The 16678-nt window shown below is 38.6% G+C and overlaps 1 protein-coding gene across 2 annotated transcripts; it reads right to left on the bottom strand.

Moving 5' to 3' along the window:
- Nucleotides 1-969: 969 nt before the first annotated feature.
- Nucleotides 970-16419, bottom strand: LOC101157310 (scaffold protein ILK). 2 transcript variants are annotated; one of them, XM_004075304.4, is made up of 13 exons: nucleotides 16265-16419; nucleotides 15336-15572; nucleotides 7915-8080; nucleotides 7153-7248; nucleotides 6971-7067; nucleotides 6777-6860; nucleotides 6606-6691; nucleotides 6417-6526; nucleotides 6092-6219; nucleotides 5826-5947; nucleotides 5601-5700; nucleotides 2371-2501; nucleotides 970-2289 (listed from the first exon to the last, which is right to left on the bottom strand). In XM_004075304.4, exons 2-13 carry the CDS (start codon nucleotides 15422-15424, stop codon nucleotides 2140-2142), a joined length of 1359 nt encoding a protein of 452 aa, XP_004075352.1. In that variant the 5' UTR covers nucleotides 15425-15572; nucleotides 16265-16419; the 3' UTR covers nucleotides 970-2139. The 2 variants fall into 2 exon arrangements, with proteins under 2 accessions (XP_004075352.1, XP_078785697.1); XM_078929571.1 differs by having other exon boundaries at nucleotides 16373-16417.
- Between the last annotated feature and the right edge of the window lie 259 nt (nucleotides 16420-16678).

Here is a 16678-nt window from a genome sequence, read left to right as displayed (position 1 = left end):
AGAAATAACACGCCATATAGACGAAAACGTTTTGATTGGAAATTAATATACATTTCAAAACAGGACATTTTTGAGTTTTTAGTTCAAAACTGTGGCTTTTGTTCTTATTTTAGAGCCAATTGCATGAATAGCTTGATGTATCGCGTTTAAAACACAAACTTCTAGAAATGCTGCGTTCATGTGGTGTTTGAATGATCGGAAGAATGAAAACCACTCCCAACACCACGTGGATGCTGGAGCAGGGGTCCCCCAAACTGTTTCTTGTGAGGGCCACATGATTCTTCTCTAATGTGTCAAATTTTAAACTTCTTTTGTCTTTCTTTTATTATAAAGCACTTTGGTACCCCGAGGGAGTTGTATGTGGGTCTGATCGCATGGCCAGATTGAAAAACAAAAAACAAAAAGAAGAAATCACGCACACGGGCATTGTTCAGGGGGCCGGACTAAACATGGAGCCGGTGTTCTAACTAGATCACCTGATCCGGCCCGTGGGCCATAGTTTGCCCCCCACTGGGCTGGACTAGTTGGAGAAGCGAAGTTGCTGTGGTATGCCACGTCAGAATGCATAAAACAAAAAAGTTGCAATGCAAAAAGAAACTAGGATTCAAGTGTTATAATGACCTAAATTTGCTTTCCCTTTTTGACATTTCAAAACATTTGAAAACTTTAATTTCAGGAACTTAGAATGTTGATAAATACATCAGCCAGGAATCCATTAATCAAAACAAAGCATTTACAGCTCAGCTGAAAAACTAAATGTGACCAAATTTTAAAGCAAAATATTGTAAATGCATAAAATATTAATATCATATTATCCAAGTAAATTCCACATATTTACCTCCATAAACAAGTCCCCAGTAAACCACTGTTTTTTTTATTCTTATGCTGAACTTTAAAAAAATGATCATATAAGGGACACTACTTAACTAGACTGTATTTCACTTCTCTTTGTCCTCCACAAATGACACATTTCATTTGTCCATATGTCTCATTTTAATATACTTATATATAAATACATACATTTGGCTTTAGCAATGTGAGTCGGCACAAACAAAGCAAGCTGGTGGAGGCACAGAAAGTCTTGGAGGCAAAGATGATTAAAAAAATAAAATAAAATGCAAAGAAAGCAGTATGTGGACACTTAAAAAACAATATAGCAGTAGTATGAGTGCTTCAGAAACAACCAAACCCTTAATCTGCCACCATCTCACTACAAAATAAAAAACAAACAAATTGTACCTCTGACCACGATTAAGAAACACTGCATTGATTCTCTGATGACCAGACAGAAAAGAGCTTCCCCGTTTACATTTTAAGCTCTACTGAATTGGATCTTCACAAAGAGACACCATAGTTTTTGTTCCAAGTGACAGAACCCCTCAAAAAGAAAAGAAAAAATATTTTAAAATTTCACTAAATCACATTGCAATAATACAAAAATGAATAGAATATTTTTAAAATGCTTAGAGTAGATTTGTTTTGCCCTGAAAAGACAATTTCAATTGTTTTTAAACATCAAAAGAAGATGAAAAAAACTGCAGACTTGAATTGTCTGTATGCTAAACTTTAAGTTTAACCATGCTTGAGACGGGCAAAGTTTGTCATTGTTGCACATTTCTGCTGCAAGGCACAAACAAGCACTCAACTCCTCTTCCTGTAGCTCATTCTGACATGCTCTCATATTGTGTACACTTTGTTGCCACTAAAAAATCATTTCCCACTAACCAAGCTTTGGATCGACAGTAGCTTTAGGACAACTCCATCTTGGGGGAAAAAAATAAAAGATTTCTAAATCACCTGTTTGAAGCAACAGACCATCATGCTTTTGTTCATTCAGTCGCACGGAAAATATTATATTCAGTCCATGATTAAAATGTAGACAAACGGCAACAGTAAAAACAAATCAGCTGCAAAGGTAGTATTACAAATTTCATACAACATTCAGAAAGAAGGGGGGGGAAAAAACAATGGAAAAGAAGTGACTGCAGCTGAACTAGTGTCAGGAACAGAAGCTACAGTGGCGCTGAATGCAGTGGTAGAAAGGGCGTGTAAGGCAATACTGGTAGGCACCACACCACCATATCAAAGTCACAACCAGGGACAGGAATCGCACTCTTTAAATGAGGATTTTCTTTTTTTTTACTTGTCCTGCATTTTGTCCAGAATGGGCACAATCATATCAAACTTCGGCCTTTTAGCCGGATCCTCGTTCATGCAGATCTTCATGAGTTTGCAAATGTGTGGAGAGATGCCCGGGGGAATAGTGGGCCTCAAACCCTCCAAGGCAACCTGAAATGACAAAAACATCCAATTGATAAATTAACAAATAAAGCCCTGAAGTGACAAACACACACACACAAACAGATGTACCTTCATGCCTATCTCCATGTTAGACAGGTCAGCGAAAGGCACTTCTCTGCTCACCAGCTCCCAGAGGAGAACAGCAAAGCTCCACATATCAGCTGAGCGGCGGTTGATCTCTTCAGGCTTCTTCTGCAAAGCTGGAAACCACAAGAAGGTCACACTATACAATAACTAACACAAATGCTTGGAAACTCCACAGAAATGTGCACAACTTCAACACCCGCTCTGATGTAAACCTTGTTTTGGGAGTCTTTAACATGCTCTTGTTTCATTTATCCCATGACGGAGGACACATATAAAGAAAATGAAGCTTAAAATTGAATATCTGAGTTTTCTTTTTTTCAAATTGCAGCAATAGCTGCAGACCATACTGGATATTTACAAAAATATCGTCTCACACACGTTTGTAAAGTGAATACATAAGAACAACAAATATGCATCTTCAGTAAAACCTAATCTCAAACAAGTACCAGTAAAGATGGGTTCATAAAGTCATTCAAGCAATTTAAAATTGATGTTTATAAGAAAACAGGTATTAATTTATTTAAATTGTGAATTGATTTTTCTTTAAAGTAATTTCTTGTTTTTTTTTCTAAAGGCAAAAAAAAAAAACAGTTTTCAATTTTTTTTAAATACTATATAAGTTTATCACTTATTAATAAAACTTCTACCATAGTTTGGTTTAAATCACCAGTTAAGTGAAGTGTTTTTTTAAACTCAACTAAATGGGCTTGCTCTGGAAATTAAGATCAGATCAAAGTGTAATTTAATCAAATTGCATCATGAAGCAAATCAAATCATGAACTTCTAAACCAAAACTAAAATTCACTTAGTATTTTGGCAGTAACATTCAGACCTTAAAGCAGCCCATACAGAATCCTGAATTTAACCTAACCTATGTAGAAACTTTAACAACTAATCTATCCATAGCATGAAAGGCTTTGAATGACTGGGTCCGGGCTATGCTGTCCAAAAAGGCTGCTCCTTCTGACAAGGTTGAAACAATTAGTTATTCACAAAGTTAAAGAACATGAAAGTACACACACCAAAAAGATTTCTAAAGGTTTTCTTTCCGTTTTTAACTGTTGATAAATAAAACTATCCCTGATTGATTAATTTCCTTTTCAGCTCAGTGGAAATAAGTTTAAGGTGTTTAACAGAAAGCTCCTGAACCTTCGAGCAGCGAATGCTGCTCCAAGATCAGGGATACTAATAAAGGCTCAACTTGTAAACCTTTATTAGCAGCTTTATATTGTACAAAGATAAAAGGAAATTAGAAGAGGGTAACTAGTGAATGAATATTGTTATTTTCTATTTTTGAATCAAACATATTTAACATGACTTTTCCCCCTCTGTCTCAAAGACTAAAGATAAGGTCCTCTGTTTGCCTCCGTGACATTTTGGTCCACAGACATCTGCCTGATGGACCCCCACATTAATAATGAGGGCATCAATAAAGTATGCTAAAGCTAATGATTATTTTAAGCCTCATGATTGAGGAACATTTAACTTGAATATGAGAATACAAATCTGTGGAGTTCTCCGTCAATAAACCCCTGAACTCTTTGTTCTTTTGTCTGTTATTATGAATATGAAACCATGGAAACTACATCTTACAGTGAAGAACACAGACAGTAGATAACATAAATAAAATGGAGCATAAATAAAGCCAAGCTATGAAAGGCAAAATAAAGGTTTTCCTCCCAAAAAAAGTGACTATCATTATACACCACAACAGTAAAAGCAGAAATTAAGATTGGTTACTCGTTTGTCTCAGTTTTGATGGGAGCCACTGCCATCATGAATGATTTGCCATAAAGGATTTACGTGGATCACAGGAAAAACATGGAAGTTAAACAGAAGCTCTGTTTAAAAGCCCAATACATGATCGTTTTACATTTCCAGCTGTCAACTTTAGTTTGAAAACACAAATCAATTGCTTCCAAAAGAAAGGTTTGGTGAAAAATGAACATAAAAAAAAACATTTCCAGGGGTGTTTCAATCATGATGAATTTTTTTAATTCCGTGAATGTCTCTGAAAGCCATATTTCATGTTTATCAGAAGCTATCGCTTCCAAAATCTTCTCTACATGGGCGTGGCCGTTTGTGCTGAGCTGAGTAGCTCCGCCTTTGATCCTCCCTTTCTGATGATAATTGATGTGTCTGACATGAGTAGAGAGCTTGACACAAGGGGGGACAAACGACACCGACTGACAGTCTCTATTATCAAAAGTTTATCTTTAGCGATAAAGAGACGCGGTAAAGTGAATTTTTTTGGTTCCAAATCGACTCTTTTTGAACATTGTGCAGAATGACAAAATTAATGTATAACCAGAACTGGGTTCATGAAAAATTCATGAAAAAATGAAAAAGAACTTTGATAAGCCCATGAAAAATGCTTTGAATTACATTATAATTTAGGCTACATTGCAGCAGCAAGCGGCACTGGCTGTGGCTCAGAAGTGATTTGATGCTAGCACATTCTAGCCAGAAAGTAAGTGATTATTTGCATCTAATTTCCCAAATACGTGCGGCCAGCCTTGAACTTTTTTCTTTGCCGCACGGACCCAGAGGAGGATTTCAGTTTAGGATCATGGGTTAGGATTAAACCCATCAAATGGTTCCTGAGCGCGGCAGTTTCTGCTGCTCCCTGCTCCTCCAGGGGATGGATCAAGTGCAGAGAACACAACGGGACTTTAAACTTTAAGTTTACATTTAAATACGTGAGGCCAAAAACAAAATCCAGCCTTGGACTCACTTAAAATACATCTGGGCAATGCAAAAACGTGCAGGGAAAATCAGGTTGCACACTCGCTCTTGGGCTGTTGTGACATCACAAGGGCTCATTAATTCAAACAGAGCGTCTTTGCGACAGCTTGACAGCCATTTAAAAAGAGAAATACTCAGAAATGCAAACATGAAATGATTTTTTTGCTACATTTGTTCTCTTTCATAAAAAAAGGCCACACGTCCATGTCAAAAACCAAAACAATTATCAGCGGAGGGGGACTTTAAGGACTGTTTTTATTGGTGTAGACACTGTCTGTTTGTTTTCCCTTCATGTAATAAGTTTATGCTCCTGACTTACTTCGATTTCTTCGTATCTCGAGGGGAAATCAGTTCTAAATTACATTTGGTGCTGAGACAGTGCAGAGTTTCCTGGATCCATCATTCTCGCTCCGCCTTGTGTGGTTTCAGCCGTCAGAATAAATCTGGGCTCAGTAAGTGATGCTTACCCTCAGGAGCTACCCATGCAGGACAGTACATCCTGCCAGGACACTGGAAGGAGAACTTGGCGTCCGCCATGCTGATCCGAGCTGTCATGTCTTCATCTATCTGTTGTAACAAGAATCCAGCTGAGATGAGACACGTCTCATGGGTAATTTTATGTGGTTGACAGTTGAAATGGTAACGAGTAGATTATGTCTACGGATGCTAGGAGCTATGAAACAGGTTTTTACCATCACACTCCTGCTGTTGAGATAGTGGCGAGGGATCATGGGTTCCAGCGTGTGCAAGAAAGCCATTCCAGAAGCAATGTCCAGAGCAAACTTCACCGCTTGTGTCTGGTCCACCACAAAGTCTGAAGGGGCATAAGAGGACACAAATCAAATCAATTCCCTCCAACTTAAAGTGTTGAGAGGGACTGAAGTGCAACGAAACAGAACCTCCTCTAAAATGAAGAAGACAGGTGACAAAGTCAGAACCTTTGGATGGAAGTACTCACTAGTGCCTTCATGCAGCACGTTGTAGAGGGAGCCATAAGGCATCCAGTGTGTGATGATGATGGGGTGGGGGGCGGGAGGACACTGACATGCTCCTAACATGGGTAGGACATTCGGGTGGGAAAATATCCTGGGATGAGGCCAAATGTAGGAAGACAGAGAGACAAACAAGAGACAAATACACAAAGGTGTTCACAGAAACACAATCAGTTTGGGTGATTTACCTTCTTTTACAGTGCGCAAATCAAAGTGTGGTTCAAACCACAGCAAAGACATGAAGAAAATGAAAAACAAACAGGTGTTAATCCATGTGTGCGTAATGATAACCTGAGTTTGGGGTATTCCTCGTTAAAATCTCTGCTCTTCCTCGTGGTCCAGTCGCGAACCTTTAGCACTTTAACAACAATTTCATTTCCTTGCCAACGCCCTTTCCACAACTAAGAGAGGACAAACATTGTTATAAGATATAGCGATCCACAACAGTACATAAAAATGAGGAACAAGACTTAGAATTACCTCTCCAGACTGATTTTCATTAATTTTAGCAAGCAGGGAAAGCTGTCGGTGGTCGACGCCTGCGTGTTTGTTCAAAGTGCCATTCCCTAAAAACAATGGAGAGAAGTTAAAAGTCCAAACACTCAGAAAAAATGATCCAGCAGAAACTTGTTTGTGAATTCTGAGACTCACGGGGCCGAGTTCTCGTTGTGCCTTTCCAGAATGAATCCTTGAAAGGAATTTTTGCCAAGTTTTGTCCCATCTTCTCAGCTTTGTCTGTTTAAACGACAAGCAAATGAAACAATCAAATTAGATGTTCAATACCATAAAGATTCATTTGATAAAGGGGGAATACTCAGCTGAGCTGTGGCAGACAGCAACAATACCTTTAAGGAGAGTCCGCAGGTGAGGTTTGGCTTTGTCCAGGGGAGTCTCTCCATATTTATTACAGATGCTCACCTGAGCCCCACTGTTCACAAGGTCCTTGGTGAAAGACAAAGTGCTGTGAGCAACACCTCGCAGAAAAATACTGCTTTTGCACGTATTCACCACCAGAGGGAGCCCTAACCTCAGACACGTCATCGTGGCCCCAGAAGCAGGCATAATGCAGTGGTGTGTTTCCATGCTCATTGGCTGAATTTGTGTCTGCTTTGCACTGGATCAGCTAAAAGAAGGAGAAAGAGGATTAAGAGCCAAACAGGCTTGTCAGATCTTGTTTAGGCTTCACACACACAACTTTAGAGATGCCAAGGAAACCCATCCACAAGATTGAGTTGCTGGTGAACTCATACCACAGATATAGATATATGGCAAGCATTGAACCAAATAGCTGCCCAGCAGTCACTCTAAAATCAGACACTGAGCAGCAGAAGCTGCACTTTGTAGTTTCCCCACAGACAGTATGTTTGACAAACAAATCCAGGTCAAAACAGATTTTTCAGCAAACTTGTTTTCATTTGTAACAGAAATCTTTTGACTTCATAGTGTTTTATTTAAGCTTAAAAAGAAATCTGTATAAAATGATGATGTAAAAGCATTTTAACTTTAGCTGCTGGTGATGGTGCTGCAAGAACAGACGAGTTTTGTTCTTGAGATTGCTGACATCACTTCTGATTTCGCAAGGTCCTGTATTAATGAGGCAAACCTGCTGAGACATTGTCATTGCACATCTGTGTCTGAGTTGAATCTGCCCTAATACAGAAAGCTTAGATTTGTTTTGTCTTTTTAAAAGAAAATAAAAAGATTAAATCTAACATGACTTGAAAATACTGGTTTATTTCTTGGGCATCCCAGCTTTAAAAGTAGAGTGGGAGTGTCTTCAGGGCCTCACCTTTGCCACAATGTCACGATGTCCGTGGCTGGCGGCCAGATGGAGAGGCGTGTCGTCCCCCCGGTTCATGACGTTAATGCGCGCTCCCCTCATGATGAGCATGTCCACAACATTGGAGCGACCCTCCCTGCACGCCCAATGTAGGGGACTGAACCCGTGATCATCTCTGGGGGACAGGGGAAGCACAGACACAGGAGGATTTTGTAAGAAAAGCTTTTTCATACAAACAAAAATGTGGTCAATAAATCAGAAAAAAAGTTTGAATGTGTAAATAGAGGACTCTATTCTATAATCTATATTGGTAGAAGATCGACACGTTTTTTGCTCGTAAGAGAAGATGTAACAACCTCGATCCGGTGTGCTTCCGTCACACTGCTGGATTATCTGTCAGAGGAACTGACTAAATGACATCAACAAAGAAGAGAAAGACAGCAAGATTAAGAAACCTCAGGGCTAAAGTGACAGCCATAAACGAAAAGCTAGCAATATGACTGCATAACTCAAGAACCGCAGAGAGTGATGTGTCAGTTCAGCTTCTCACATCCTCTAAAAAAAAAAAAGAAGAGCTGAACTGAGTCTGTATGTCATTATTTACTATTAGACAAAAAACACAACACACATCAACCCCCTGCGATTCAAACCCTGCCCTTGTTCGACAATTATGGCTGAAGAGACTGCATAATGGAGGAGTCTCAGAACTGAGAGGCTATTATGCTGGAATTTGAACCTTCTGCTCTCCACGCTGAACAACGGCTCAAAGACGAGCTTTCAGTCGTCCCAGCAGAGGTCGGCTCTGTTTTGTGTTAAAAATCCTCCGCAGCCCTCTCACCAGGTGCTGCTGGGCCGGTTCACAAAAACATCCCATTAAAGGACATTTTCAGACGCAACTTTGAGGAGGATCTGGAACAGTACGCAAACCTAAACACATTAACAACGAAAAAATGAAAATAAATTGCAAACAATAGCTATGAAATGTCACATTCCAGCTTTCAAGAGCATCAAGTGTGATGACGGGGAGCAAAGGTTTTAAACGTCATCCGATTTCTTTTCCTTTATTTCTGCCTCGGTTTGCTCTGGATCCAGAAGAGAGTCTATAACACTGAAGCACTAGTTTTTATAGCCCAGAATCATCCCCCAAAAAAAGTTGTTTTAAGTTGAGCACCGGCGTCAAACTAATACTGGAGACGCCCCACGAGACCCTCACACAGACACGCGTTTAAATAGCCTTCTGGCATTAAACCAGATCTACTCAGAGATCTACTCACGAGGCAATTTCCTGTCAGACTAAAACAGCAGATCCTAAAAACTAATTACTTCTTACTGGAGCGAAAACTCCCCACAGACTGACTTCTGTGGTTTTATTAGCTTTCAGCTACACAGTGCAGTCTGCAAGGAGAGAGTGAATAGAATTATGGGTAACTGCTTAGTTCTTCAAATGGATGAAGACCATCACAACAATGTCCATGTTAAAGACAAACATGCTCAGATTTGTACATGAGGGGGGGACTATAAGAGTCTTCCATCAACATATGAAGAATTTCCTGTACCAAAAATAAAAACTGATGGATGAACCGATGACTACATAAAAAATGACAGGTTTGGTGGTATGAAAGCATTGAAATGTGTTTAAAAGTCATTAGGCAAACATTTTTTAAGCGGGGAGAAGATTTCAGTAAGGCACTGGAGCAAAAGACACTAAAAACAAGTGTTATAACAATTTATATATTGGCTAAAACTAAAATCCATCCCTACTGGAAAGATAATATGTTGTTAAAAGATGCATCATTTTCTGCTCTCATAAGAAAAATGTGGGAATTGTTCTTGCAAAGCTTAAAAAAACGTAATGAAACAATGACTGCCACCATTGAATAAAAATGATTGAATTGAAGCTGCTAAAAAAAGGAATGGACATGCGAGTGTCAGCTTAGCGATTTCTGTATGCACATTTCAGGGCTTTTTATATAGAAGGGATTTCCCCTCTAAGCCAGCTTTGTCTGTAAAAATGCATAGGCACTTGAGTGCCAGGCCTGTCTGCTGATCCCCCATTCCAAAAGCGAGTGTGGTCATTTATTTCAAGAACTTCCAGCTGCCAGCAGAGCTCAGCTTTGGCAGACTGAAGAGCCAGAGGAAGCAGCCCTGTCTCCACCCTGTATATTTCCGGGCTTGTCATCCTCCTGGTTTCACAACCTCACAGGTCTGGACTCTTAGAGGAAATTAGAAAAAGCTAACATAGAAAAAAGGAAAAAGCAAGAAAAGAATATGATCTAGACCAGGGGTCTGCCACCTTTAACGTTAAAAAAAGCATTTGGTCCAGATTCTTTCTGACCAAAGCCCAGTGACTGTTTTTGTGAACATGACGCCGATAATTTATTAAAAGTAGCTTTTAAACATTTATGACTATTGTATTATATTTATGTTATGTTTTTATTACATTATTTCTGACAGCAGCACCTGTACTTTCCTTTCAAAATAAAATACACATTGTGTCAAATTATTCTTTTCCTGCTGCAGCAAATTTACTTATAAAAATACAACAAAGTCAAATCAAATTTGGAATTTTCTATCATTACGGTGCGCCGTCATTCCAATTGGTTGCATGTAAATGTAACTAACATTGCCTCTCAACAGCAACAAGACATTATGTGTAGCAGAAGAGAAGAATATATGCTTTAAGCTTATTTTTTCATCATTTTACTTAGTTATCAGACATCAAAAAACTAACCAGAAATAGCAAAACTCAACTAAAAACAAATTTATCAAAACTACAAATTCATCATTTATTCAATTTTGTTAGCATTTTTTAAGAGCCAAAGAGCCACAATGGAGGGATATGAGGCCCAGAGGCTCATTTTGCAGACCCCTGACCTAGACTGACCTAGACTAATCTCTAACTGCTGTATCTAATCATCTGGAATCAGCTGGTTTCTAGCTCTGTTTGACCCCAATTAAAAAAATACACCTCTGTCTCAATTCAAGTTGCTATCATTTAAACTTGAACGTATACATTTATGAAAAATGTGACATAAGACGATGTTGCATGTTTTTTTGCTGCATGAAACTAAAACTTAAAATTAGAAATTCTGTTTTTTTTCCTTTTATATACATTTTTAACGTGTGTAGGTTGACATCACTTCCCTAAACCTTGTGGCTCTTCTGCAAAAACCGAAGTGATATGCAGATAGAAATAAGTCATTTTAATATTTAAATGAAAGTCACATTTAAGTTCATTAAAGGTGCCAGCAAACCCTGCTGCCCCGAAAGGGATCCAGCGGTTCAAGCAAATGGATGGACGTTCAGGAGAACTCTTGAATCAATTCATCATATTGGATGTGTTTTCTACCAGATGTCACTGAAAACTTCACATGCCCAAAGTCGAGTCCTTGATTGGTTGATGCTACACGGCGACCTCGCCAGAGTTCAGACATTTTACCTCTCGCCCACCGCCCTAATCATGCCCTTTAAATCGTGCCGCCACTCAGACCACACCGCTAGACCATTAACTTAACATTGAAACTGGCGCCTCTGTTGCACAAATGGCGTTCGGTTTCTTGTGTCAATTTCATCGCTGTGATCTCAGCTAAAGTCACAGAAAGGGAGGATAAAGGGCGGGGCTACTCAGCTCAGCACCAATGGCCACGCCCATGTAGAGATTTTGGAAAGAGACTTCAGATAAAAATGAAATATGGGTTTTTAAGACATTTAGGATGTGGGATTTTGGTTGAAAACGTCATCATCATATTCAAAGTATCACTGGGAACATTTGTTATTGGTCATTGGGGGACTTTAATTTAAAAAATTAACATTTCAGTTTTAAAACGGCTTTGTTTAAATAGAGTAGAACTAGTTTAAAAGACCTAATAGAACCAAACGGTCTGCCTGCAGTTCAGAAAGAAGTTTCACAGCAGTTGCGATCAAAATATCCACAAACTACAGAAGCGACAAAAACTGTGGAAGTGAAAAAAAACCTTTGAACAAACAAAAGAAATAAGCTTGCAACAATGCAAAACATGAACACAAAGTAATTTAAAGGGCCTTCATCATGCAAAATCAACTTTGAGCTTTTAAGTGTAATTTAATTTTAATTCCTTACAAAATAAACAACCCAAAGTGGTATTTTGATCTATTCACGCGTTTCTGAGTACTCCTCTGAAAAACCTGCGTTCTGAGCATCAGCCCCTCCCAACCCATGAAAACAAGCGGGTTCTCCCAAGGTGACATAGGGTATGTCCGAACTCCCACCTTAACACCTATATAGTGCACCATCTAGTGCGTTCGCCATTTTGTAGTGTGGTTCGAATCTACAGTTCCAAATCGAGTGCCCTGGAAATTTCCCAGAAGTCTCTGTAAAAAACCAGTGTGCATTGATGCTCACTAGATCGGCGAACATAAACCACAATGCATTGCGTCGGAAAATTTTTTACCCAAAAACATTTATTTAAATGTTAAATTTAATTCTTTTGATAAACCATCAACGTTTCAAAGGCACAAAACTCTCATTTAATTTACATTTTAACTTCGTGAAATCGATGATGTCATATCCGCTGTTTAAAAAAAAAAAAAAAAAAAAAAAAAAAAAAAAAAAAGTGTCCGAATTGCTTTTAAAATTCACAGCACTATATAGATTTTTAGTAGTTAGGGGTTAGAGTGGGAATTCAGACACAACCATAGATCAGTGAGGATAGCCCCTTCCAGGAAGGGTCTGCGGTGCCAGCCACGCCCCCAAGCTAACAGAGACACCCACTTTCTCCTCTGAGCTAGCAACAATCGGCAAAACGCTTTCATTTTATATGCACAATATGCACATCCATCTTTGCAAAAGTTCAGATGTTGTTCGTTTTCATGGGCAAAACGCAGACACAATGCTGAGACTATAGGATGATGTCATGAAATGGGCGGGACCCACAAAGAGTGAGAGGGGGTGCCTCAGAGATCGAGTCGTCTTACTTCTTCTGAATGGGAAAATGAACTGTGAAAATAATTAATATTTAACTTTTAAAAAAATCCGTCTTTAGTGTGCCAAAGATAATGCATTACCTAATATATGAATATAGTTTACCCGGAAAGGCTTAAGAAAAGCATGATATAGGCCCTTTAATAAACCCCTGTCATTTATTTACTTCAAACATTTCAAATATAATGAGCATACAGAAGACAGAGCACACACAGATGACTTCAGTGCGTGCGTGCGTGCGTGCACCCACACACACACACACACAGCTGTGCTGCATTTGCATCACGTTTCCATCAAACATAGCTTTAAATCTGAGTAAACAGCTGCAGGGAAACACTACTTCCTGTGTCACTGCAATCTGTGAACCGGACTTCATAACAGCCTATTTGAGGCTGGATCGGGTTAAACTATTGTTTTCCACAAGGATGTTTATTGCAGAAATCTACAGTAACAATTAAGCTATCAAATGCTTACAAGTTCTGCAAAAACAAGTAAAAAATGTGGGATTTAACTTAAACACAAATAATAATTGAAAGTGATGTCTGTGTAATTATGCAATCACCATCAAGCAGCCTAAAATGAAATAGATTCTAAACTGGTGACATAGGTTCAGTGTGTTGACACGGTGACACGTCACCATGGAGACTTAGCAGTAAACACGCAAAAGGTTTCTATTGTCAATCATTTGAGGAGAAAGAAATGCAGACTGTTTTGAAACTGTATTTTCAAAACATTTGGCAACAAAGACTGCGATAAACATGCAAAGACAGCAACTACGCTCGATTCTGTATAACAAATGTGTATAAAAACAATTTAAAACACAAACGACTGGACGTTCCATCGCTGAGAGAAGGAACCGGAAACTTGTTAAAAAGGAGAGAGGAAGCAATGTCCACTGCTATATCCTAAATGTACATTCCTTCTTTTTTTTTGTCATTATCTTGCTACTCACTGACTTACACACAAGCAATTACTGTCTTCTGACCCAGCCCACTCTAATAATAATCTCCTCCCTCTGTCTCCCCGCTTCAGTAGGTGGTGAAAGATTCCCTTGAGGCTGGAGTTTTCCTCCTTGTAAGGAGATTCAGCATTCCACAGCTACTCCCTGTTTTGAGGGGGTTAACACAGTACCACTCACAATCACACAGTCACATCATTGAGAAGATTGAACTGATCTAAGTACAAAAACCTCTCAGCCAGGGCAAAGAGAGGAAAGGGAGAAAAGCTTCTTTAAAAACACACCAAGGTAAAAAGAATCTAGGATTTATCAACCGAAAAGAGGAACTCGACATGCAAAAAAGAGGAACTCGACATGCAATCAGCTAATGGGCAGTCTGTCACATATGGGAAAGCGGGTTCAAAGAGGCTAAATGAAGTCTGTCTACAGGATAACAAACAACAAAAAAGGAAATAAAATAAACAGGAATGTAGAACACAAATATGCCAATTCTTCCAAAAATGATCGATCTGATGCAATTTGTGCTTATGTTCATTTCTAACTGTGAAAAATCGTATCAGCAACTATGCAAATACTGCAGTTAGGAACACTATAATGTCCTTTTGGACATTTGAATCTCATGCCATATTTTATGACTCAAAGAACTGAAACAAAAAAAGTGTCAAAATAGAACTTCTAATAATGTATTTAAAAAAAATGAACTACTGTTATCTTAATAACTTTTTCTAATAGTTACAAATATTTTAGGTATAACCCAAAACATTTAATTTGTTACTAAACCACTATTACAATATAACTATAAAACCAAAATCAATATACTGAACCTTCCTCTTATAAAATGCATTAAAAGAGAAAAAATAAAGAAAAGGGAAGCTGCTCCAACAGAAAATCACCAATCATGTTCTTGTTTTCTCTAAAAATAAATTAACGTCAACCCAAAAAAGAGTATTTATGGGTGGCCATAAAAACTGTACTGGTATTCAGAGCAAAGTTCTTCTTTTTGTCCTTTAATGTCCCAAGAGAGTGACGCGAATTATAACAGCTCCCGTAAGCACCACTAACTGTCCTATCACAGTACAGTTCCTGTCCAACATCATGTATTTGGAATATTCCACTGGAATTCTGGAGATAAACAAGCACACCCACCAAGAAGCAGGTTCAGATTGAGGCTAAAGTAATAATGAAGGTGAAAAGGCAGGATGGGAACCAGAATTTAAAAAAATAAAATGCCCTTAAGCATCTTTAAAGGCAAGAACACAGGATTCATGTCATAAATAAAAAGACATTGTCATTTGTGAAAATGATCTTATCTAAATTGTAGCATGACATCTTTTTCTTTAAGCGTTAAAAATATTAACCATTAAAAGAAAAAATCTGCAGAACATTGTAAAAAGAAATGACAGAAATTGATTACACCAGCATTATCTTTCCTGGGTGAAAACAACATTTTTCTGGTAGGATTTTGAAGCAAATAGTCAAAGAAAGAATTGGGATTTCTGATCATCCACTCACCCTTGGTTGAGGTCATTCTCTGTATTGTCCAACCACAAGCGAACTGCCACTGCATTGCCTTCCCGGCACTGAGTAAAGATGTCATCCATGTGTGCCACTCTTTAAGATTCAGCTGAGAGCCAGCTCAAGGCGAGAACGACCAGGGATGTGAGCAGAAGGAATGAGACAAGTCCTGCCCAGCATCAGTCACTCACATGGACAGACACACTCTCAGGAGGCTTTTCTGCACTCAGAACACTGGAAAACAGGAGACACAAGAGTGAAAACCCTGGGATTGACTTCAATCTTTTATATGCTAGTATTTCATACAAGATTAAAAGATGGAATCCAACAACTAAATTATGTTAATATTATCCAAAATAGCCTGGGTTTCCCCAAAGCTAGAAAGAATCAGCACATTTTCCCCTGATAGCCAGAATTCAAATGTTCACATAACAGTAGCTTAGGTCTAGCCTGTTCTCAACGATAGTTATAACAAACACAACACCACCGTTTGTTTTGCTAAAAGGAAGGCTTACATGATGAAAGGTTACACTGCAATGCACAGGGATATTCTAACCAATTTAGTTGAATTTGCTAAATCTGTGTAACCGAAGCTGCTGCTGTACATGCTGTGAATATTCAAAAGGCTAACAACACAGAGAAGCTAGACGTTATTCGTAAAAACCCACGAGCTTCAAACAAATCCAGCGAGGTCTCGCTTCACATTAATTGAACAGAAACGCCCCATTTTAACTACAAATAACCAGCGTGATGGTGGTTGGCAGAAGCATAGGGGGCTAGCTATGCTAACAAGCTAACTATCCATCCCAAATGCTACATCCGTCTCTGTTTTTGACCTAAATACTGGTTATTTCAATCAACAATCATTATTTTGTTGTCAAAGACAAGTCGTTAAAACGAGTTTCTCCTTATAACTTAAAGCATACCTGATATATCCAGTAACAGCTAAAAAGAAAACGTGGGTAAATAAAGTTATTACTCTACTTATTCCGCTCGTTTTCGACGAATTGAGTACTGTACGTCTACAACCTCACCCCAGTTAGTGCGTACGTTGACTTAACCGAGAAAGAGGGTTGCGCCCTCTATAGGCGGCACAGAGAACTGTTTTATTTAGAAAGTATTCATGGCCTAAGGTTATGTATTTTTAGTTTTCCGTTATTACTTGGACAAGAGCAAAAAAATAGAGACAATTTTTAGATCTTTTGGATTGACAAAACCACCAATACATTTCAAGGATTAAAAGAGTTAAACGGATAGAGTGCAATAGGTGAAAACAGCCACGTTTATATTTTATTCGACATGGCACATTTAAAATACAAGTGAAGATGCATAATCATAAA

The sequence above is a fragment of the Oryzias latipes genome, chromosome 13 (genome assembly GCF_053564925.1).
Source record: "Oryzias latipes strain Hd-rR chromosome 13, Olatipes_Hd-rR_3.1".
Classification (NCBI taxonomy): domain Eukaryota; kingdom Metazoa; phylum Chordata; class Actinopteri; order Beloniformes; family Adrianichthyidae; genus Oryzias; species Oryzias latipes.
The sequence above is the reverse complement of the archived record's forward strand: the minus strand, read 5'-3'. Positions and strand labels throughout refer to the sequence as shown.